General features: G+C 42.1%; 1 protein-coding gene across 1 annotated transcript in view; it reads left to right on the plus strand.

Annotated features, from left to right (window-relative positions):
* The first annotated feature begins 4,589 nt into the window (after positions 1-4,589).
* The window catches only part of LOC132266076 (uncharacterized), a 50,093-nt gene continuing 29,738 nt past the window's right edge, over positions 4,590-24,944 (plus strand). Inside the window, exons 1-4 of the mRNA XM_059766911.1 lie at positions 4,590-4,824; positions 14,943-15,233; positions 16,055-16,533; positions 21,393-21,573. Coding sequence (XP_059622894.1) covers positions 4,590-4,824; positions 14,943-15,233; positions 16,055-16,533; positions 21,393-21,573 — 1,186 coding nt within the window. The remainder of the gene's footprint in view (positions 4,825-14,942; positions 15,234-16,054; positions 16,534-21,392; positions 21,574-24,944) is intronic.

The raw sequence follows: 24,944 nt of genomic DNA on the forward strand, positions 1-24,944 counted from the left end.
AGTGAATTCCTCACACTCACCTCACTCACGCTCTGGCGCTGCTTTGCATCTTCTGTCCATCACGCACGACTGGATCGTCATTGAGCACGCCATGTGTCCTGAACTGTGTGCTGCTGCTGCTCTTTTTACTGCCAACACCGACAATTCTGCACACCCTTTCGCCACCCTTGGAATATGGCAGAGAGAAGAGGTCGAAGACATTTTATTTATTGGTCGATTATCGTTCCCAGAATGACAGGGAGAAATTGTGAATTTTTATGGTGTTATATTCCGAAAATTTCCCTAATATTGATCGTTCAAGTTTGATGCAACATTCTCACTCTCTCTCTCTCTCCCTCCCTCGCATAAAACATATTTGCTCACAAAGAGCATCGCGATCTGAGTGGGAGTTGAGCAACATCTTTGGGAAATGCAAAGATATGAAATGCAAAAAATAAGAATTCCTCTTGAAAATACTCGTCTGTGGTTGATTCTCAAGTCTTTCTCTCTGCTCTTCTTCCTTCACATCATCATTTTGCACATCTCTTCGATGAAACGTAAGCATAAATTATTTATCAAATGAGACAAAGCTGAAGCATTCGAGAGGGGATGAAAATCCGAGAGTGTTTTTTTTCCACCAACTTTCTGTGACTGAATTGGCTGAATTTGCTGAATGGTTTGGGGTTCCGTCATTTCAGTCTCATTATGCGTCCTGTGCGCTCGTGGATAGACTTTTCCCGCCAGCGGCAGAGAGAGAGAGAGAGGAGCGGTAATGGCGAAATGGGCACAAGGATATGGGAAGATGGAGAGGACAATGCACGGAAATGGGAGCATATTTAATAATGCGTAAATTATTGTCGCAATTTCGGGGAGCGATTTCTTGTGGCAGTGGAGAAAAGGAGCTGCCCCAATGACAGGGTGAGTCCGACATCAAAAGGACGAGCAATATTTATTGCAGGAGCAGATCTTCCATTTGACGACACAATTTAGCCGTAAATTTCCATCTCTCTTTTCACACCCATTTTTTATTTTCCTTCTGCACAAAAGCTCAACCAACCGAAAAATCTTCCCCATATCGATCAATTTGCGGGTGAAAATGGCAAAGCCACCACTTGAGAGTAGATCAGAGGATACTCCTTTTTTTTCTTCTTCCTTCCAACCACACAGGCGAATAATAAATTTCCCCCGAGGGGATCCTTGCACTTGGCACCATCATAAACCCATCATGCAGCACCTGACCCGCAAGATCCTCCCCCAACCCCCGCCACGTTGACACACACACACACCCCCGAATCCTTTTGCTTTATGTATGCAAATTCGCCAGCTCCTAAACCCAAACGCCCCACCGCGGGGGGTTGATGAAGATTATATGACATGAACTTTATATTATTGCTGTGTTCTTGGCGAGAGACGCGCCGAGTGGACGAAAGAGAGAGAGAGAGAGACTTTTTATGGCCCACCCTGTCCCCCACTGTGTGCCAGGCTAAATTCTTATTTATACCAAAACAGTGAAAATCTCTCTCTGACTTCCGCCACGAGGGGTGGAACTCTGCATAAGGCGCTCTTTATCGTAACTCAGTGACTCAGGGGCTGAAAACTACCACAGAAGCTGCACTGGAACGTGTAGTGGACAGTAGAAGAGCCTAAACAACTGCAAAAGTGGGCGGAGCATTGGAAGAGGCGGAGCTTCTCCACAGGAATACAAACGGCATCAATCTGCCAGCGACGCTGCGTGAGTAGTGAAGAGCCTCTGGAAATCACACACGGATTTGAGCGTGAGCGAGAAAGCAGTGATGCTCCCCTTTTGGCATGTCCGTGGATCGTTTGTCACACGTCACGGAGGTGAATTTTCATGGGATAACTCCTCTTTTTCACAGTATCGCGTGTGTGTGTGTGTGGGTGAAAGAGATTTTTGGACATCTTTATGGGAACGTGCAGAGCATAAAAGTGCGAGTGACTTCAGACAAAGCAGCAACCAAGAAGATTTACGCTATCTTGCCAGCCGTCCGGGCGTCATATTTCCCCAAATCTACTCAATTGATTTGCAAATCCATGCATTGGGAATATTTGTCAGTTATTAATATGCTTATTGCGGGGCGGATTTTGGGCGAGAATGTGTGTGTGTGCTTGCAAATTTCTGACAATATATATGTGTATTCAAAGTGCACGACCGTGGGTGGGAAAATGGTCAGGAATTGTGGGAGCCCCAGTGTTTTAGCGCCGTATGAAATGCAGAGCGCAAGATGACGCCGGAATTTATGCAATTCAATAGTCAGTTGTACAATTTCCCCACATTGGATATTCACAAGTGGCGGGAATCCTCTGCCCATGGTTTGCCCGAATGCGGAGTGAAATTTATGCACAGACAGAACCGGATGTGCTTTTCAGTATTAATGTGACATAATGATGTAGATGGTTGATATTGTCACGTTTCCCTCCGCCGGAATTTATGCATTTTTCTCTCTGAGGCGCGCGCGCGCGCGGCAACAAAAGACGGCGGCAAAAAAGAAGAGAATTCTATATTCACCCGCGTTCTAATGCTCTCGTGAACAATAAGTTGGGTCAGCGTGCTGTGGAGATACTTGAGGAGTCACTTAGTCACCCATCCCAATGCTTAATTTATTCCATTGCTGTAGCATTTCATCTGTGTGTGCGCCTCAAAATGTCTCTTCGCCTTTTGGCTTCCCGGATGACAGAAAATGAAAAGCATTTTGTCATCCCCTGAAATTGGGGGGTGGAGAGTCTCCGGCAGCGAGACAGCATGAGCATCAGATATGGAGATGGTGAATGTGTGTACATTCAACATGTACGGAGCAATATGAGAGGATTAAAATTCCGAGTAACACGTTCCTATTTACACCTGCAATTTTCTTGCATGAACAACCATAAATACACAACTGAGTCACCACCGAGGCATCACAACAATGTCACCCATGGTATTACACATTACATTATGCACTGGCACTCTTTGGGTGGTGGTGGCCTAGGTGCAAATGTTCCCACTCGCACTCCTGATTTCACCGCTGCTTGAGTGATAGGATTTGGTTTCGGTGGCACGGCTGTTGAATGGGGGGTTGATGCACACGTGACGACGACACCCCAGCTTCCGGTGGCGCATCTGGGCGCCCCCCGGATGGATGCCAGCCGTGGGTCGCTGTGCAAATTGGCGCTGATTAAGATTAACTGGCTGAAATCAAACTGCGACAGTGCGAGCAATACTTGCTAATGAGAAGTTGAGTGTAAGACAGATTGGAGCCCAGATATCAATCTGCACGCTCTGCACATCACTGCAGTGTGGCCTGACTGAGAGCAGCAGTAACATGTGCTTTTTAAGACTCATAAACACTCCTCATCCTGGGATGCAATTATTCACGTGATGCACTCAGCGAAAGAGATGTTTTATGACTGCAGCAGATCATGTTTTATTTCAATTAGCTTCAAGATTAGCTCACAGTGACGAGATTTTAAGTAGCGCCCTCCGCGACTCTGAGACGTTTTGATGTGTCGCGAATTTCCACGTGAAGCTAGAAGTCTGAAATTTTCCACCAATCTTCCCACATTAACAAGCAATAACCATGCCAAGTTTCAAGACAAAAAAGCCTTTGATTATTTTTCCAGTTAATTTGTTCTGGGTTCTTAAAGTGGTTTAAATTAATCCAAGATGTCTTCAGGACAAATGTCCTGTCGATTTTCATAATTTATCTCGAGTTTTTACCTGTTCGATATTAAAATTTGAATAAGTAAATATTAAGTTTTGAAGCGCGAAAAACGCGACTTCAAAGGATGGTACGGAGATTTATTGACTGCACAAGACAGAACATTTAATCAAGGAAATAACCAGAAGGACCTCTTATCCCAACAAGAGAGTTTAGAGTGCGATTGACCGCGTAAACAGTTCGATTTTGCTTCTAAGATTAATTTTGTTCCTTAAGGTCCCTCTGATCCTTTTAATTACCGCAAGAAACAGGTTTAAAGAGTTTGTATAAATATCCCCGAGCAGAGTAATTGAAGGACATCTTCGACTTCTGCCTTGACTGGTGGTTGAAGGAGGAGGAAAAAAACGCGCCTTTTCTTTTCAGAGCTGTTTAATAGAAATTTAATAGACTTTTCAAGATTTTTTCTCTCCTCTCTTTTCTGGGGTGTTGTAAGAAAAATTTCTCCATCAATGATTCTCATTGTTGGGGGTGAAAAGTTTTTTTTTTTTCTTTCAGCGAAAAAAAAACACCCTCGAGAGACCATTATGGTACTTTATAGTTTTCCTCATACTCTGTAAAGTGGGTTGAATAGTGGCTCGACGTCTTTCATGCAACTTAAAGCTGGGTGAGAAAGAAAAGCAATTTCCGCGGCGTCACTCTCGGATGGAAATTCTAATTAAGCAGCTTTATTCGATGTTGCAGTCAAATGCAGATTGTTTGACTTTGGCTTTTCTCTTTCTCTCCTTCCGCCTCGATGGCACTCCAATCTTCACCATTCCCATCCTCTTATCTCCTCTGGTGCGGATATACTTTAAATGGATTAGAAGGAGTGGCGCGACAAAATTCCCACCGCATGGAAATTGTGAATTTTCCCCAGCAAAAGTTCAATCATTATATTGGAAATGGATCTGGCCGATGGCGGAGGTGACATCAAATGAGAGATGTAAGCAAATGCGGAATTCGCATCACGTCCTCTTATATCGTGTGGCAAAAGCTCTGGGTGTCATATCAGAAGCCGCACATCTCTCGCCCAAGGAGGCGGAGGACATGTCCTCCTCCCGTCCTCACTCGGGAGCCTCGTTGGGAGCGCAGGATCGCATTTCCCAGAGTATTCTTCCTCTCTCCTTCCGCAAAGAGAGAGAGAGAGAGAGTGAGAGAAAATTTCATTCCCACTCCTGGATGATTATTTCATCCTTTTTCCGAATGCGGCAGGATTTTAAATTAAAAACTCATGGCGACGAGGATGTGAGCTTGACACCGTTGCAGGAGGACATCCTTATTTATTATTCCGATGGTTTCTCAAATTGAGTTTTTGGCTTTTCATTTTCCTCCCCTCGAATGTGTGTACTCAAGACTTTCCTCTCCATTCGCAACCCATCATTGGAAATCCTCTTGTATTCCTTTTTCCTTATTCCACAACTCCTCATGGCCACGAAACCCCATCATATGGGGCAAAAGGATGAGAGAGCAAAAGAGCGTGTGAGAAAATTCCTTCCATTGATTTTCAATGTGTCCTGATCAGATTCCATTGGAACACAATCCTATATTCTTTCCCACCCCCCGGGAGAAAAGTGATGAAGTCACCAATTTCACTTGATTAAGAATCCCTTCCCCATTGAATTCTGCGCCGTTGTCGGGCTAGTCGCAAAGTTGAATCATGCTCAATCTCCTCGTTACGTTTTTAAGACTCATCCAACAGAATTGGAGTCTCTCTCTCTCCTCAATCAAATGATCCGTGCTCCATCACTGAGGATTTCAACTATTCCAAGAATCCCCAATGCTGATTGGCAAGACAGCCAATGATTTGTCCTGCCATTCGGACAAGTCATCTCTCCACTCCTCAATGTCTTGTGGTGTGAGACAAGGTCACTGAACAATGACTAATCTAAGCTTGTCAGCAGACAATAAAGCGTCTTGCAATGCATGGAAATATCTGAAAAGAATCGCCACTAACTTAAAGTTTATGCACAGATCATTCCGTATTTACGGCTGTCTTGCCGCACACTTTATGCACATTTAAGCTCCTTATCAACGGCAAAATATCCTCTTGCAGAGGCTGAGAAAAAGACTGTCTAATTCTCATACTTCAGTTTAGATATAAATCTTCAGATATTCCTGAACGTCTTTAAAGGCAGTTTTAGACTATTTTTATTGTTTTTAACACTCATTTTTGACTTATCAGAATCTAATCTGGGGTTTTTCTGCCTTAAGAAGCTTAAGCTCATTTGTTCATGAACGATTTTCCGTCTTGATTTCCGATTTCTTGAGTTTTGTCTCTGGAAAATGCCTGAAAAACTTCGGGCCAAATTGTGAGGTTATGAAAACCGGCTATAAAATCTTCTTAAACTAATTTTAATTTCTTTCAAACCTGAAAATAAGTAAATATAGCAAATAATAAAGCACAAACAGTGGAAATAACTGAACAAACAGACATAATTTTTAACCTAAATTGACATTTTTGACGTTATGTTTGACTAGAAATCTGTTTTTATCTTCTGAAATTTAACCAATCTAAAGTTTTTCGAACACGAAAGCTCATCAGCGCCAAGAAAAAAGAGAAATATTCTCAATTTAACCACAATTTTTAGGATTTTCAGGTCTACATAACATAGAAAAGCAATGAAATAATTTAGAAAATGCGTCAATTTAATGAAACCGAAGCATTTGGCAATGCAATTCCAATTCTTAACACTTCCGTGAAGTTGTACACCACTTTCGACCGTAACATCTGCCCCTTGCGTTTAGTTGAGACAAATATGAAGACTTTCCAGTGTCTCTAGTTTAGTCTTAACTCTATTTTAATTAATTTACTCGGTTGTGTAGTATTTTCATACTCTATTTTCTGTATCTTCAACGGGTTTAACAGTTTTCTTTCATGTGTGTCTTTAAAAAGAAGCAATTTAACTCAGAAAAAAAATCAATTATAGCAAAGGAAATGCACTTTAAGGTTTTCTGCGCACTTGTGGAAAATATGTAGTGAATTTTATACACAATTTAGGTTAGCTATATTGTGTTGTGGATGCCACAAAACCTTCCAATGGCAGCGATGTGTGTGTGTGTATATACAGACATTTCCCTCAAAATAGTACACGAGCTTTCCCAAATTACTCCTGTAATGACTCCCTTTCGAGTGTGTCACTTTCCGCAAAATCAACCCGAAGGCAAAATGCCTTTTGTGTCTCCGAATGTATCTTGGTCCAATTGGCGGTCTCATGCGGATCTCAATTTGGAATTCATCATCATCCTTCATTAGAGAGCGCCTGAACGGGGGGGGGACGGCGATGATCAAGGGGGAATTAAGGCGGCTCACTTGGGGAACAAGCAACGCTTGCCCGGAGGTGAAACGCTCGCAATTTGAACTCCGTCCATGGGTCCAGATGAAATTCCAACAATGGCTCTGGTGATTATGAGATGATGAGAGGTTGCCGAAGGAGAGACTCGCCCCATAATAGATCCTCTCCTCAGACGCCCCACATTTAATCTGTTTTGGTGTACGAAAGGGGATGTATATTTTGAATAATCTCACTGGCAAGTCGCAATAAATTTTTCCATACTCCGCGCTCTGCGAATTACCATGAAAAGCACCCCAAGATGGATTTATGGCGCACAAACGTCGAGATGGAGAGAATTGCTGCAAGTACTACGTTCATTTCATTAAATTGCTTTTTCATCCCGTCTTCTTCTCGCCACCCTTTTTTGTGCGAAATGGTCCAATATTCGGCCCTCTGGCAGAAATATTCCCAGCTCTCGGGGGTTGGCGAGCCCCATTGGCTATGGAGTGTCCATCAAAGGGATGAATTTCAAATCTCTGCCGACTTTCATTTGCGACGCAAACAAAAGGAATCCCAGACCAGACACCCACTATAAATCTCTGACCGCTTATCACCGATAAATCCCCAAGCTAGATCTCCTCACAGTGTTCCGCATCCGCCAAGATTCGAGCCAGAAAAGGCACTGAAACGCCCTTTCTTTGTTCTCAGACGTCAAGGTGGTGCGAATTGACGATGGTTGTACGCTGCAGATGGCAAAAATCTGCTGAAAACCCACCATCTATAGATGAGAGAATAGTTTGTGGGCGGAGCATAAGAATGGGCGGGGCATTGAAGTTCTAGCGAAGCTGTTTTCTTCATTTGCTGCTGAAGATTTGAATGATTTGGATTAGATTTTCTTCCCAAATACTCAGCAATCGTTGCAGAAGGAACACACATAGCGCCACGGTGGCATTTATCAGAAGCTCGCAAGTTAGAGTGATGTTACATCATTAAAATGCAACGAATTTTTGCATACTCTCTCTCTCTCTCTCTCTATCTTCTTGCTGGAAGATGCTGGAATGCAAGAAGTACAAACAGACGAGGAATCTTAAAGTCAACGAATATGAACGTGCCTTGGAGGGATTAGCGCAATCTCTTCTCCACGCGATTCACCTCGAGCGGAAAAGGGCGGTTTGTGGAGCCAGCATCACACATTCAAATGGAATTTTATCGTCTTATCGCGATAGACCACAATTTTTGCTTTTCTCAGCTTTCCCACCACATCATATAAATCTTGTGCTGTGGCAGCTCTGGTGGTAGAAGCCATGGCGTAAACAAGCCCCCTTCCCAACACCCATTTGCATCCCCTGGTGATCCAACTCAGTTCAGCCCTTATTGCTCAATATCGATGTATTTTTTTTCCGCCGCCAATGCGAAAATGTCTTCAGGGCGAAATCCGAAATGGCTCAAATTCCAGCATAAATCCACCGATTATTAATGCCGAACAAATTCCGTTGCAGCGCAAATCCACGCTTCGGGAGTGTTCTAAATAACGCACTAAGTTAATTACGAGGATTAGCTGGTAGTGAATTTGCAATATTTCGCTTTTAACCAGGTGGAATGGAATATTTAATGGGTGTCATTATGATATTTTATTTTAAATCCTAACCAGTGTTTTTAATCCTCTCGGGAGTGTCCTGAAAACTTTGCACAGCTTCGGGGTGAGGCATTATTTATGCAATTATTGCGTTATTAATCACCACAACTGAGAGGATTTCTTTCCACATCACCTCTACGCGGTAATTGCAGTGAATATGAATATTCATCAGGAGAGATTAATCACACTGGATGGTGATAATGAGGAATTGCACGCAGAAGTGACTGGCAAAGTGGAATAATTTCCCCTTTGGTGTCCCACACGATGTGGTGAAAAAAAAAGGAGAAAACAGAGTATAAAATAATATTCGAAAATTTATTTATTTCCCTGAGAGTCTGTGTGTTCTGTGTATTCTGGTGCAGATGGCGCAAATTGATGTGTGCGGATAAAGTCTTCACTCGCCCCCCCAATTTTTCCACCCACGCCGCATTGCCTCATCAATTTCTGTATTTTCTCCGGCTTCCCTTCGAGCATCCAAAATGGATTTTCCGGATGCGGCGAGAATTTAATTTTCGGGCTCTCCACCCGAAATTTCGAACGCAATAGGGTTAATTCGTTGTTTTTTGCGCCAACGTGCGTGTGAGTGTGTCTGAAATTGTTATTGTTTTGCCGGCGGTAATTGAGTGTGTGCGGCTTCTAAAAATAACCCCCCCCCCCCCCAAAAGTCCCTCTTTGCCCGGAAGTCCCGACCAGCCCCGCAATATCGTCGCCACTCGAGAGGGTGGCGAAAGAAATTACCTTAATGCCCAAATTGCTGGGACTTGCTCTTCCGTGGGTTTTTGCAGAAATTATAATCTTGCGGCTAAAGCCAACCCCTCGTCAGCCTCTCTCTCACTTGGCAGCCGAAGCGGCCAAGAGGAAACTATCTGCAAAGCGATACATCAACTGTAAAATTTCCACAACATTAAAGAGATAATTAACCAGCGCGAAAAGAAAAGTGCCACCATTTGGCGGGGAGGAGAAAGACAGTGGCGGCGGTGTGAAAAAAATCTCAGGGGTGGTTTCTGGCCGTGAAGTGGGGCGCGGCAGGGCGCACTTGGCAGAGCGAGAAAGTGCAGGCGCGAGGGTGAGATGGAGAAATGCTGCCGCAGAAGCTTTTGTTTGTTTATAGCTTTTCAGATTAGATAAGTGCAGGAACCGAAAATTTCATTATATTTTATTGCATCTTTCTCTGGCAGCGCCATCATCATTTCATCCCCACCCACTCTGGGGGGAGTGAGACCCAGCACCCTCCAGGGGCTGGTGGATGGTGTGAAATTTCCGCACTGAATTGTTCTCGTATTGATTATCGCACAAGTTAAGGGAATTATCTGTGCGATTCGCTCAGATTTGTCCATCATTGGCAAATTGTGAGATCTTTCAGTTAAAAATTGCATGAAGAACAAAGTATTTAAATAGCACAAAGTGGAGAAAGTTTATCGAAGTCAAGGAAGAACGTAAGAAGCGATGAATGACCAAGAAAAAGTCATTTAGATAAAGGCAATTCGGGTTGGTTTGTGGTGGAATAAATCGACTAAAGCGATGTGTTCAAGAAGAAGTTCAAATAAATTTGAAAAGCAACTAGGAAAAAGGGAAGAATGTTGCATCTAAGAGCGATTACAGACTTGCGATTTACTCTCGAATCGACGGGAATGGGGATCAATCCTACGTGGATGAGCTTGGAGTGTGTAAAGCCCAGATCAGCCATAATTCGAGGCTGAATTGGCGCTAAACACAATCAGGAGTTATTCCTCTTTGTCGACACTAGCGCCACTTTTGCTACGTGTTCCGCTCTCAGCTGTCAATTGATGTTTTTTTTTTATCAGAAACCGTGAAATCTTGCGATAAAATTACGAAAATTGGAAGATTCACAGAAGAATTGAATGATTTTAAGAGCCAAGGAAATCATTCGCGTTTTGAATTGTGCGTTTTGAATTGTGCGTTTTGAACTGTCAAATGATTCGGCGAATTTCCGTCAGAGCGCGCTGTCATCGGGAACCCCATAAATACCGGTTTAACCTTCGATATATCAAGGAATTACGTGCGTTTTGTGGCTCAACCAGCTTTCTTTCACACTCAGGCTCTCGCTTACCCTCCCGTGGATTATCAGCAAGTCTGTAATCGTTCTAAGGAATGGATATGAAACAGAAAATGCAGGCAAAGATGTAAAACTTCTCTTTAATGTGCAATACTTTGACGATTCTTTGCGAAATTCCTTCAAAAACCTCATGATTTTTGATTGCCATATTATGCTTGTCATCACTGTATGTGATAATATGAATTTTTTCGCAAAAGAGATTACGTAAAATAATATAACACCCCTTAAATTTTTCCCCACGCTTTTTTTTTTTAGATGTTATTTAGACCCATTTTATGTCAGTGCAATAAACACAAATAAAATCTACAAAGACTCTCCTCCGTTGGTCCTTTTTTATCTCCCCAAAAAATTCTTCACATGTTTTCCAACTCTCGAGCTTTCGCCCCATTTTCCATGGCAAGAAGGAAAGGAAAAAAAAATACTATGAATAACTCGCAAACAGTGCTGAAATATCGCTGGTGAGAATGAGGCTCGTTAAATTCCTCAAGGGTGGGACGCGTCCTTTTCGTCGACGCACGAGAATGCTTTTGGGGAAGGGTGGGGGGGGGGAGGGAATGGTGGGAGAGAAACAGGGTGGAGATGTGAAAATGGAAAATTTTCTTCTGTGTGCAAAAACAACAAAACATTGATTTGTTTGCCATCGCTGATAGTGAAATTGTTTTCGCGCTCCCTTTTTTTGGGTGAGGTTCTTTTTGTGCGTCACTGCATTTGGACCCAACAATGAGTGTCCTTTCGGTGGTCGAGCCATCGGAGTCCCTGTGATAAGATTTTACCTCTCCGCCAGCGGCAAAAGTTTCGCCGACATGCTGGGAAATTAGAATTATCTTAATTGCATGGGAAGTTTCTGAATGAGAACAGCGCGGCCGTGAAAAGGGGTCGCTGAGGTGAGCGCTCCCTATCAGGTCACGTGAAAACTTTTCGTGCTGGGAGTGATAAAAATTATACAGCGGTGGAAATGGGAAAAATTTTCTGGGCTACGAGTCAAAGTGTGTGACTGTGTGTGAATGCAAAGTATGTCCGAAAAAGGAAGAGCGCGCGTCCGAAGGGTGACCCTTTTCCACCCACTCACTCACCCTAAGAGGGTGGATGGAAACTTTCCTCGTTGATTACCGATGAAGTATTTTAATTGAGTTTCGGAATTTCTCGGCGCAACTCATTTGAATACAGAAATTAGCAATTTCGTCTTTTTCGATGGGTCGCTCCCAGTGTTGGCATCTTCGTCTCACCACCCCCGCAGGGGTGAAATACATGGGGCGGCTGTATGTGAGAAATTTCCGGGGTGCAGAGTGAGAAATTTTCACCAATTAGCATTTCGCTTTCCATATCTCAGCGCCAACAGCAAGAGAGTCTTTTTCACACCAACAAGCCACCCTCAGAGCCATGATGCCACTGTTGAACGCGTGTGTTGGCACAGTGGCTGACGGTGTGTTAGGAACACTTCTCCAGTGCTTTCTTCTTCTCATGAAATTCTCAATTCTCACATGGTTAAACTAATGTTGGAAAAGTCACACATTTGCAAAGCCAAGCGTAGAAATGTAAACTATGAAAGGGAGCGTCAGAATGTAAATTAATTTCATGCTTCTATTGAAATAGTGAATTCTATGCTCACAAGAAAATCTACTTTCAAAATCTCCACTCGACAAGGGGAAAATAATATGATGAGAAGTGATGTTGATTGATTTTTCTCCAAGTTCGCATTTTGACATATTTTTCTAGGTTATGTGACTGATTTTATGATTAAATAACACCTTAAAGTCGAAATTCTTGTGCCTAAATTCAAAGTATTTTCATTTTATTGGTAAAATTACTTATATTTCCCAATTGAAATAATAGAAATAATGCTAAAGTCAAACATAACCTCAATTTTTCACTAAAGAGTACAGATTTAGAGTTAATAATCAATAAGTTTAAGGCACATTTTATCATAATTTTATGATTTTGATCAAGAAAAGAAACGAAATTGTGTAATTTTGGAGGAAGAAAATAATAAAATATTGCATAAAAACGTTACTTTTGAACTTGTCAGTTATAGTTTTCGGTTATATTTGAGTCATCAGTTGATTAGTCAGCATTCCACTCGCGTCAACTGTATCTGCACGAGGGCTTGAAATGATGATTAAGTCACTTTATCAACTACCTATAATATCACTTAATTTTAATTTTGTTTACTGACAGAGTCTCAGCTGGAAGGGTGCTGTGGGGCGCGTGGGTGTGAAAAGAAGGTCCCCCCTTTTATGGTCTCTGGCAATTAATTAAGCGCTGAGAAAGGTGGACTCCAATTTTCATTCTACAACAACCCGCACAAATCGTTGTGACCCAATTCTCTGTGGGGGGGGGGGGCGAAATTACTCAACTTCTTGTACGTGGAAGCACTCAAAATGCCTCCCCAATCAATTGTTATTGCGATATGACCTGGAATTTTTAATCAATCGACGTCAACGTGGAATAACTTTCGGAGAAGACTATTAAGAGGTCATTCAGAATGTATGATGATGACGCAGGAAAGGATATACTTTGTGCTTTGCGAGATGGAGTCCTGAAGACAAATGGGCCAATTATTGTGGTTTGCAGTGAACAACTTTCTATGGTTTCACTGAATATTCATATCATAATTCTGGCATAGAAGAATGTCCATTACCATATTTTAGCCACGAAATCATCAGAACTTTTTCTCAATATGGCATAATTACTATGAATGTTGGCGTCGCATGTTTTGCTTTTCTCATGCAAAATAGACAACAATTGTTGTCAGCCAAAATGACTACCAAATCTTCCTTCCGTCAAATCAATCAAATGCAATTTTTACATGTTGAGGACAAAACCACGAGCACGAGGCGCCCAGTAAACATTCCACCCACTCTGCACACGCCCCAATTTGTCGGGCTGTGTGTTTGGGGGTGGTAGTGGTGGTGGAAAAAAAGACCTCCTCGTGTGCGGCCCAATGTTATATTTCAGGGTGTGTGGCGAATAAATAAAGTCATCATTCATATGCAAATTTTTACAACCACCATTTTACCACGGCTCCGATTTATTTGCATAACATGGAAAACGGTTAAGAGAGCAAGCGAGAGCGGCAGTCCCGAGAGTGCTGCCAGTGGGGGTGGTTTGGGGGGTTGGGACTGCTTATGTTAGACTTCATGTTTCATCAAAATTATGTATGTGCAGGCAAAGAGTGTGATGCATGTGGTTTATCACTTCAGCGCCGCATATTCAAATGCCATATATATATGGCGAACGGGGAGAAGGAATTCAGCCAGACATGTCTGTGCTGTCGCTGCGCAGCCGAAATATATCCTCATAAATCACTATCTATTAAAGCTGGATGGCACAGGGCGCGCACACACACTGCATAGATGAAATAAATTTGTGGCTCCAATTAAATACAATTCCCAGGGTGTGATTTTCACCCTGTGCGAATGAGAGGCCGAAAGAATTGCTGGGCAGAGTGAGTGATATTGACCGCCTCTAGTTTTGCTTAATGACCAATTTCACCCCCTCAGGCGACCGTCGGAGATAAACAAAGTCAACTCGAGGAGATATCAGAGAACAAAAGCCCACCCAAACATCATGTGGGCATTTCCTGCCCATTTGCGGTAGATTTCCCAAGGGCTTTTCCCTCCAAATCCCCTCAAAGTGTTGTCCACTGGAAGTGACTTGAGTCGCCATGTGACGAAATGTGGGCGTCGGCGGTGGAATTAACAGCAGTTCTCGAAGATTCGCCAAGAGACATTTGAGATCACTTCGCAATCTCAGATCCACTGCGATAGTTTGTGCGCTAATTTGCCAATTGAGCGCCAATTTGTGCACCCTTCACGATTCACCACCATCGCATTCGAGGGTGAATGACTCACTCAAAAATGCTATACACCATTATTAATTAGTCGGTCTCTCCTCATGGCAGTGGACCAAGTTTCATCATCAACTATAAATTTCTCGGCGCTGCTGATGGGGTGGAATTAAATTAGGGGTTGTATTACATACAATGGCAACTTGATTAAATCATGTGGAGCCCATAAAACTATAGACCGGCGGCGCGGAGGGTGTGAGATCTGAATTAGGGACATCCACACAGTGAGTAATTGAATGGCTTCCTTTGGCTTTAATAGGAGGGCATCATTAAAGTCGACGGGTCTGTGGAACCCTCCTTGCGTATATACTTTTTCGCATGAAAACAACCACTATTCGGGCGTCTTTATTTGATTTTCCCACCCTTCGTCGCTCGTTAAAGTAAACAGAGTCATTACGATCCTGCATCATTTCGCATTTCGCCTCCATTTTCGCAGGCATTCGCGGCGAGAGCCTCAACTCACAACGACACGACAACGGACAGACGGACATAGGAGCTGACGCGGCGCCGGGTCGGGCTGAGGCTCGGCCCGCGGTGGACTTCCATCGCCGCGCTCATCATCAGCGCGCCGCCGCCATGCTGAGGCGCTTCGAGCGCCAAGTGGCATTCAATGAGACTTTGGCGCCGCATCTGCAGATGGCGTCGCCGCCACTGGACGCGGTCACGCGGCCGCCCAGTGTGAAGAAGCCCACGAGAGTGGACGACGTCCACCCACCCTCATCGGACGGTAAGTGGAGATTAGCTACAATCCCATTTGCAATTGCGGGAATTGCACAATCAACAAATGAATGAGTGTCTTGCGACAATCCATCTGAATGTCACAAGACAATATTTGTGTTGTCATGAAACAAAGTGCAAGAAACTGAATACTTTTCTCAAATTATCATCTCGTCATATAATTAGAAAAACACGCTATTAGAGGAAAGCTCATACGACACTTTGTAGGACAGTCGTAAAAAAATCTCATGACATTCTGAAATCATATTTACCGAAATTCACAATACATTCATACTTAATGTTGCTGATAAAGTGCTTTTTTGATATTCTTTGATGTTTTGCACAATAAGAAATTTTCGCACAATTGTCCTCTGACAAACATACGAATGTCCCATGACTAGTAAAGAAAAATCTACTCACAAATCTATAAAACAACAGACATAATTGTGAACTTGTTGTGCTGAGAATATATGAATTTCCTGTCATAAATGTGATATTTTGAGTTATTTATAACCGAATGTTTTCACAATTCTCACTTATGAATAATTGAAAGAATGTCTCGAATGTCTGCAGAGACAAAGGGGTGGTTTTTTCTCAAGCAAGACATTCTACGTTATTCTGCTGTGGAACTGTGAGATTAAACTCAGCACAACTCAACATGATGAAGTTGAATGATTATTATTCTTTCAAAGTTTCTCACTAAATATTGTAATTACATAAGTCATTGCATTGTGTGAGTTTGTAGAGTTGGTCTAGGCTAAGAGTATATTGTAGTGTTTCGATGTGGATTTGCCTTGGGGTGGAAGACTGAGCGATAATCCGATTTTGCAGCTGCACCTGCTCCGTCCGGTGATAACAAACGTGATAGTAGTGATAAGGAAAGAATTAGCACAAGCGCCATTTACTCTTCCGTCTCTTCCGCCACCACGACCACGACCACCACCGCCACCATTTCCGCCACGCCGGGCGTGCACAACGCCACGCACGGCCGCCCGCCGCCGGCCGACGTGAGCATAGCCGGCGGCGGCGTGATCGACGAGGGCGAGCAGATCATCATCATCGCCGGCGACGGCGAGGAGGAGGTCGTGGTGGCGGACGAGCTGAAGGAGAAGATGCAGCACCGCAACGACGACGCCTTCCTGAGCGACGAGCCCAAGGCGATGCCGCTGCGGCCCATCATCCGCGGCCCCTTCGACGACGAGCACCAGGGCGAGGTGTCCATCGTGTACGCCGAGCAGCACTCTGAGGTGAAGGTGAACTGCGAGGTGGACATGGATATCGTGAGCAGCGTGTGGTCGCGCGACGACCAGGTAAGTCAATGTGACCCACGCTCAAGCACAAGATGCAAACTTCTTGTCGCTCTCCATCTTTGTTTATGAATCGCAATCCGAGGGAAAGTTTTGCACCCAAGAAACTATTGTTGGTCCACCAACAAAAGTCAACTCTCCCAGTCACACCCTGAGCACATTTTATTGTTCTTGTTCTTGTGCTGTTTTATTGCACAGCAACCCTATAGCATAAACTGCCAAAGTGATTTCTATCTTGACATTCTTGGGGAAATGAGGGAATAATTGCCAACAGCCATCAAATGAAAGTCCCACAGATTTACTGACTTTATCATTCCCGCCGAGAGTAATTTACTGAGTGGGAAAATGCGAATGGGATAAAAACAAACTCTTCGCTTATCATTCGCCTAAGTGGATGTTTATTTTTCACAATTGTTTCTTGCAAGAGAGATCAAAAGAATTGTATTTTTAAAGCTTTCTTGGCGGTGGTTTTGAAATTATATATGAATTCAAGTTGGCAAAGCAAGCATTTCAGATCTTTCAAATTAATTATATAACTTCTTCAAAGCCATTTAAACAGATATTTGAGCACATTAATTTTAACCAAGGGGCAGATATTATGGTCAGAAGTGGTGTACAGCTTTTGGAGGAAGTGTTAAGGAATTGGAAGTGGTAAAATGACATTGCAAAAGCTTCTTTTTCAACGAATTTAGGGCATTTTCCAAGATTTTTTTTTTAATAAAATCGATTTTATTGCTTTTATAGGTTATGTAATTGATTTTAAAGAGATTTTAGTGGTTAAAAACCCCTTAAAATTATTCACTTTCTGTTTTATCTGGGAATATTTCTGTTTTTCTTAACATAATTGAGGATTTTGTGTTCGAAAAACTTCATATTGATTGAGAAAAATGCCTAAAGTCAATCATAACCTCAAAAAACTCATATTAGTCGAGAAAAATGTTTATTTTCTTAGTTATTTTCTCGGTTTTTGCTTAAAAGTGAATAATTTAACCTAATTTTCTTGTAGAATCATTGAGATATTCGTTATATTAACTCATTTTCAAATAAGAAAAGATTAAAATTTGTTCATGAAGGGTTTGAATTCATAACCTCAAAGTTTGCTCAGGATTTTTCTAAGCATTTTCCGAAGCAAAAGAACACAGAAAAAGCTGTGAGAAACAGTTGAAGCAGTCAAAAAAAGCAATGGAAAATGCCTTTTAAGACGTTCAGAAGTGATATACATATTTCAGGTATATTATCTCCCCCTTGAGTTCAACAATTGCCACAATTCGAAGTTGAAAAACGACTCAAAGTTATACAGAAATAGACATTTTCGCATATATAATTTCCATCTCACGGAACGCCAATTTCGAAGATGTTTTGTTGGGAGTGTTTTAAAAGCAATAAAGCTGTCTCTGCAGCTGACATTTAAGGTGTTTAATGTTATCATTTCTCAAGGGAAAAGTTGTCCGCATGTTAAATTTAAAAAGTTTCCCCACACACACGCCCTTCTATTTATTGCATTTGACTGTTAGTATCATTTATTCTTGCGAGTGGAAATCAAATTTTTAGTCATAAAACCCAAAAAGTTCCTCCAACTTGTTCGCCATGGTGAAAAAGTTAAAAAACTTAAAATAGCTTTCTGTCTGGCCGTGATGCTGGGGATGTTGAGGTGGGGGTGGGTGGAAAAGGGGGTGTGTGTTGGGGACAAAATGAGCTTTTAAAGTACAATTCGCGAGGAGGAAGAAAAGTTCTCATTAGGGGAGAATGAGAGGTTTCTTTTGTGATATATTCGATGGACGCGCGCTGTTCGCTTCCACTTTCATCCTTGGGCAACTTTCACGCCAAATTTCACATTGAATTATGTAATGTGATTTCCAAGAGGACATCGCGCATCTCCTTATAGCAATGAAATGTACAATTCTCCCTATTCTCCTCGTGACTTTCCATTATTTGATAGACTTTCGTATCCGTTTCTTTGGCGCTTTTCGAGTGATTTCTCACAAAAAGCAACCAATTTCTTTGAGTTCCCTCGAATGACGGTTTAAGAAAGCAAGTCAACATTCAAATTGACAACTGAGGAATAAATTTCTTCGCAACAACTTCTCGTGCTCAAAGTCAAGCGAACAAATGAGAAGCATTTTAATCACATATAATTCTCAAATAGTTTCCGCATACACGTGATGAACGGAAGTCTTGCAACTTTTCCCGTCCGCTCACGTAATTGCCACGGCAGGAGGATTTCCCTTTTCCACCTCCCCTTGCAACAAATGCGTACGCAATACAGAACCACCCTTGAAATGCCACAGCAGATGATCGCTTCAACACATCCCCGAAAACTGCGCCACAACTTCCACAGTCGTCCTGTGCAAGGGAGGAGAAGAAGAGAAAAAAAAACTCCACCACAGAGAAAACGAAGGAAGAAAGTCTGTGGAAAAACACATGAGCTCGAAGGGTTAAATGAAAGTAATTTTCGTCCAGTTTGCCTCCATCCACTTTTGCAAAAGTTCTCGCAAAACTGGGAAGGATAACATGGCGGAAGACAAGACCACAAATCGGTAACTTTTTCCTCCTCCGCACACAATTGTACGCTTAAAGCATTTCGAATAACATTTTGCCGTCGTGTTGCAATTTGCTGAGGGACTTTTATTTGCATAATGCATGAAAACCATCAGTTGTAGGGAGAAGAAAAAATATCGTTAATGGGAGAGTAAACGAATCCACTTTGACTTTTTATCCGTTCAACCTGAAAAAAACCCCCCGGAAAAGAGTGACGAGTCAGTGAAACGGAGAGTCCTTTTGGGTGTGAGAGAGAGAGGGAGAGGAAAAGCCACGAAAGGAGAGAATTTGAATATTTGGCTAGTGAGAAAGAATCCGACATGCTTTCCATTCCAATGGACATTGTTCACACTTCAATTAACCGCCGATTGTTCAAATTATACTCTCTCTCTCTCTACTTCCTGGGCTTTCCATCGTATTTCACTTACTAATTTTCCGCTGAGAAACAGAGCTTTTTACACATTTGTCAGGGATTTGCTGAATTTTGGAGCAATTCTCAGTCACACAAAATATGTAAAAAGTGTGTTATATTGTTTTAACACACGTCTTTGTTATTCTGAGTCACATGTGAAAGGCTTAAAATGGCGCTTGTGTAAAAATATTCACCACTTGTGTTATTTGCTATTCTGGCCAACATGTGTTAAGCCATTTTGTATCGCCAGAATGTGTAATTTTAACACAACCTCCAGAGGTTGTTTTAAAGAATGCGAAATGTGTCCAAAGCAGATTGACAGACGTAAATCTCCAAATATCTTGCAAAGATGGATAAATCTGTGATTTTAGCTCTAATTTTCAAGCTTGAACATGAATTATGTTTACAGTAAATCCTTTTTATTATTGATTTACTAGTTATGAACTTGAATTTTAGTAATCTTGCCAAATTTCACCATTTTTCCTCTCTCACTCATTGTGGTGGCGCTTAAAACTCTAACACATAGTTTAACATTTTAGTGTGTGACTCAGAATTGCTTCATATATATTTCAAAAAAAAGGGGGCGGGGCACTGTAATGGGCGGAGCATCTCAGTAATGACACTAGAAGTATAGAGCTTTGAATTGGAAATCTCAGCAAAGTGCCTCAATTGCAATGATTGCAGCGGCAATTGACAGGATGTAGAGCAGCAGATCCCAGGTCGATTTGCTGGATTTATTGCACAGGTCCGTGTGGCAGGTCTCGCAGGACAAGTAGACGGTGAACTTGGCAATGTCGGATTCGCAGTAGTTGAATCCTCCGCAGCTTCGCACCGTCACATTTCTGTCGCCGACTGCAAAGGCGGGGGAACAATTGGGGCTGATTTGGAGGTACAGAGGCGATTGATTGCTCATTTATTATATACTTGTCTGGGTGGCCGTGTAGCAGACATCCTTGTACAGCTCGCCGAAGGCGAACTCGCAATCGAGGGAGTGGGTGCGCCTGAGTTGGCCCACATCTGAGCAGGGGTGCGACTCGTCGCCGCTGCAGACGAAGCACCTCAAGGAAGTCACTGGAATGGTTGGCAATCAGGGAATGGCCGTGAAGTGAAGGCGCCCAAATTACCACTTGAAATTCCAAGACATATTGACACGAGCAGAATCTCCCAGAGCGCCATTTCGCCGTCAAGTGAAACACATTCAATTCAACTCTGTGACACGACGAGAACTGATTTATTCACGACATTGAGCTGTGATTTTGAATGCCATCAGATAGCGATGTGGATAAATTCATATGAATTGTTCTCATTATTTCACTCATCGATAAATCAAATTAACACATTTTTGGTGTTAATGTTGATTATCAGTATTTTCCGGGGTGGAGGAGAGAAAAAAAATGCTATATTGAGTGCTTGTTATCGTTTTCATCAACAATTTGAAATATTACCGCTTGTCAAATGATAGTTAATTTAGTCAATATTCTCGCATTATCTCCAAATTGTGCCAATTTTCATAAATATTTCCCCCAGTGAATCACTCGCTGAGCGCAGTTATTTTCACTCTATGAAATCCCATTAACCAATAATGGGTAGCATCAAATATTACAACGTCAAATCTGGGTTGCAAACATGAGGACTTGCAGAGGGTGAGAAATGTGCAATTGATCAGGATTTTCCAATGAAGCGACGAAGAGGTTAAAATCTTAGATATGCGACATGAAGCGATTCATTTATCATTGATGAAGCTTGACATAGAAACCATCTTTCTCCCCTCATTCACAGAAGAGTGCAATTGTGAGGGTGTGCATGGATACAAACGCCTCATAATCTGAAAACTTGATGCTCCCCCAGCCACTCTTCGAATCCTTGCCGCCCTCAGACCGTAGTCTAACGTATCTTTCCGTCTCTCCAACAGATAGTGCACACAATGGACAGAAATTCTCGGCCGACGAACGATTATCGTTTCATAAGAGAGCCCAGAGGCGGATTAACAATTACCAATGTTATGCTGGAAGATGATGGCAAGTGGCAGTGTGAGGCTAAAAATGCCAGAGGATACGTGGAGAACGCCCGACCAGTTAAGCTGGTCGTTTTAGGTAAGTGCCACACAGCTCGAGAGATGATTGGAAACTCAATCGGGAGTGCATACATCCCCAGAGTTGGGGGATCGCTTATTTAGAAAAGATGCTCCATAAGATGCAATCAAATCAACTGTTGTGAAGAGGTTTCTTATTGCAACTGTCCAATCAGATGCAGTGCTTCATTTAATCATGAATGCAGATTATTTGATGGAGAAATTGATTGAGTGTACAAAGGAAAGAAAGGACTTCACTGTGTTCGAAGAATGAGTTCCAGGATTGAACGAAGACAGTGAATACGTACTTAGAAAGATAGGAAGACACAAATCCTTTAGAGATGAAATGCACAATCTTCTTCCATGCTTAACTGAATGTCAAAGAGATGCGATCAAAAGTGACAAATAAGATTTGAGAGGTAAAAGATTAACGAAGATAAAAACATAACGTCGATCCTAATACTCTTCAATTAACTTTGAGTGCTAGAAATTTATATAATATCATTTTTTCCTCTTCTGTTGTGTAATTTCATTCATTTCTTTTCGGAGTGGGCGGTGCTTCTGAATGGGCGGAGCTTAATACAATTCGTCTGCTCCAGGGCTCACGTTATTGGATAATGCTCTCCTGCATGGTTTCCTTTCCTTTCTTCTCGAGCCCCTTGTGTCCTTGGCCCGGTTTTCTGTGCTCTTCCGTTTCTGTTTCGTCTTTCTTTAGCTTCTTCACTGTCTTCCCGCTCCCTTTCTGTCTATTTTTGATGTGTTTCTTTATTTATTTTTTGGATTGTGTACGATTCTTCAGCTCGTGCGTCTGTTTTTCTGCACTTGATTATTTAAACTATCTCAATACGTCGCCAATTATTCCTCCACCCCCTTGCCTTCCTGATCTATATATTTTCTGTATATATAGCTATGTCAGCTTATGTACAATAATGTGTCGTTTATCCCACTGAGGCTGCATTGAATGTCGGCGGCAGACGCCGCTCGGTAAAATACTCGCACAAATCGCAACTACACACGCTTCAGCTCTGCTGTGTAATTACAAGACAGAGAGAGAGAGAGCCTCCCTCTGCAGACGAGTGTTGATAGCTATATACAAGGCTCTAAGGCTCCGCATTTCACTCTCTGTTTCACACTTTGAGATAATTCGCCGTGGTTTAAGCTGCACACCGGGTGTCGCTGTGTCCACCCCGAAGCCTGGCCATTGTTTTTCTCAGACCATCCGAAGGGTGTGAGGGTAGTTTATGCTATTTTCATTTTCACCGTATCCGCATTTCGAGGCGTCGACGAGAGGCGGCAAATGGCCAATTTCGGACTGAGTGCTCTGCAGCCCTTTTTCCACCCCCCGGCCGAATGGGGCATTCTTCAGGCGACGAGAGAGAGAGAGAGAGTGACTAAATTAAATTTTTCATGGTCATGGTTATGATGCGGACACCATGAATATTATAAGCGTATTACGGTTATTTCGCACTTTTACCTCTTCACCACCTATTTTATTTAATTAAATATCAGCCGCGTCAGTCTATTTTTCTCACCGGTTTTAATTAGCTCCGCTTCTTCTCAGTCAGATGAACCTCTTAATTGAATCAAGTGCACTTTTCCATGCACATCGCCAATTACGCCATTGCCAAATTGACTGGCGAGATGCTGATTTATTGGGAGGGCGGCGCTGCTGAACTTTTTAATTCCATCGGACACTCTTGCATGCTCATTAATTTGGCCTGAGAAGCAGAGCTTTTAGCTGTAGATAATCATGTCTGCCACAGAAACCCCACGAAGCTTTCAATATTACTAAACTATTTCCGCACTTTGACGGAATGAGATTAAGCGCACAGTCTTTGTTGAAGTTGTGAAAAACACTCTCGAGAATGCGCCGCAGTAATAAAAGTAATTAATTCATGTGTTTGAAATTCGTTGGGAATGTCTCAAAGTTTGTTAAGTGAAAAGCTCTCTTCAAGTATGGAAAGTGTGTGTGTATATATAAAGTTCTTGTGAGCCTCGCTAACAAAACAAGACACGAAGACTTTCCATCATTTTCCGCATGACAACCTTTCTGTCTGCTGCACAAAAAGAACACATTCTCTGCGCCTCGTGACATTTTCTGTGTGAAACTATTAAATTATTGCGGAATTTTGTGCGAATGGCGTTTGGCACAATCATAAATTTTGATATGGAAAGCGTGTGCTTTAAAGTTTTCACTACACCGTCGCTCCATTCTGATGGTTTGGGTGTTTCACAAGGGGGAGATAATGCAGTGAGAAGTGGTGTACGGCTCAGCAGAAGTACTTAAGAAGTAAAAGTGTTGAAAAAGCTACAATATTTCCTTTCCTGCGTGCTTCTTTTACTGACTAATCATTCAGATTCTCTGAATTTCCTTCGATTTTCACGCAGAAACAAACGCATAAATTTTTTCTTAGGTTATGTAACGAATTAAGAACCGATTTAGGAAATACTTCGCATTGTAGAACAAGAAATTCTGCCAGTTCTTGGCAGAATTGAGCATTTGCAAGCAATTCACCGTGATTTTGTCGATCTTTTGATGCCAAGAAACACTGCAAATTGTGCTAAGATTGAACATAACCTCAAAAATACTCATTTAGACTTGAAAAATGTTCATTTAGATACCTTTCTGGACAATTTTAACTGAGAATCAGTAATTTTGGCAAAATTATTGGCAAATTTTGAAGATATCTTAGTGATATTTTGAGGTTATGGTCCGAAAAGGTAAAAAAAAACGGTTTGAAGTGAATTCTTAGAGAAATATCAGATGAAAACATAATACGACATAATCTTTTGCTTTGATTGGACTCCTTTAATGCCAGGAAATATCTCAAATTGTGCCAAAATCAAACATAACCTCAAAAATTGTCATCTTTTTTGGACAATTTTGATACTAAAAACTGCCAAACGGATTCCAGGTGATCTAGAAAGCTTCCAAACGGAGTTTTTAGAGATCTTTCAGTGATATTTTGAGGTTATAGTAGGAAAAATACCCAAAACAAATGATTTAAAGTCGATTTTTACAGAATTATCGAATGCAAATTTAAGAGATTAAATTGAATGTCGGGATTAATGTGGAATACAGACTACAAATTTCATGTTATCTAGAAGTGTTTGAAAGTGGTGTACAGATTTATAGCATATTATCTCCCCCTTGGTGTTTCACGATGCTTTTATTGCACACAATATAATTTCATCAAGTCTCGAACTTTCCCCTTATGGATAAAAACCGAGAAGTGCTCGACAAATAAAACTTCCACGGCGGGCGCGAAGGGGAAATCACGCCACAGAAGCTCATTTGACTTGCCGTGTTTCGCCTTTTATATTGCCACAAGTGTTAAACAAAGCTTGTCTAAATAATTTTTAAAGTCGCAGGCAAAACTTCTCACGGAGCCG

This window comes from Phlebotomus argentipes, unplaced genomic scaffold, assembly GCF_947086385.1.
Source record: "Phlebotomus argentipes unplaced genomic scaffold, Phlebotomus argentipes genome assembly contig_5, whole genome shotgun sequence".
Classification (NCBI taxonomy): Eukaryota; Metazoa; Arthropoda; class Insecta; order Diptera; family Psychodidae; genus Phlebotomus; species Phlebotomus argentipes.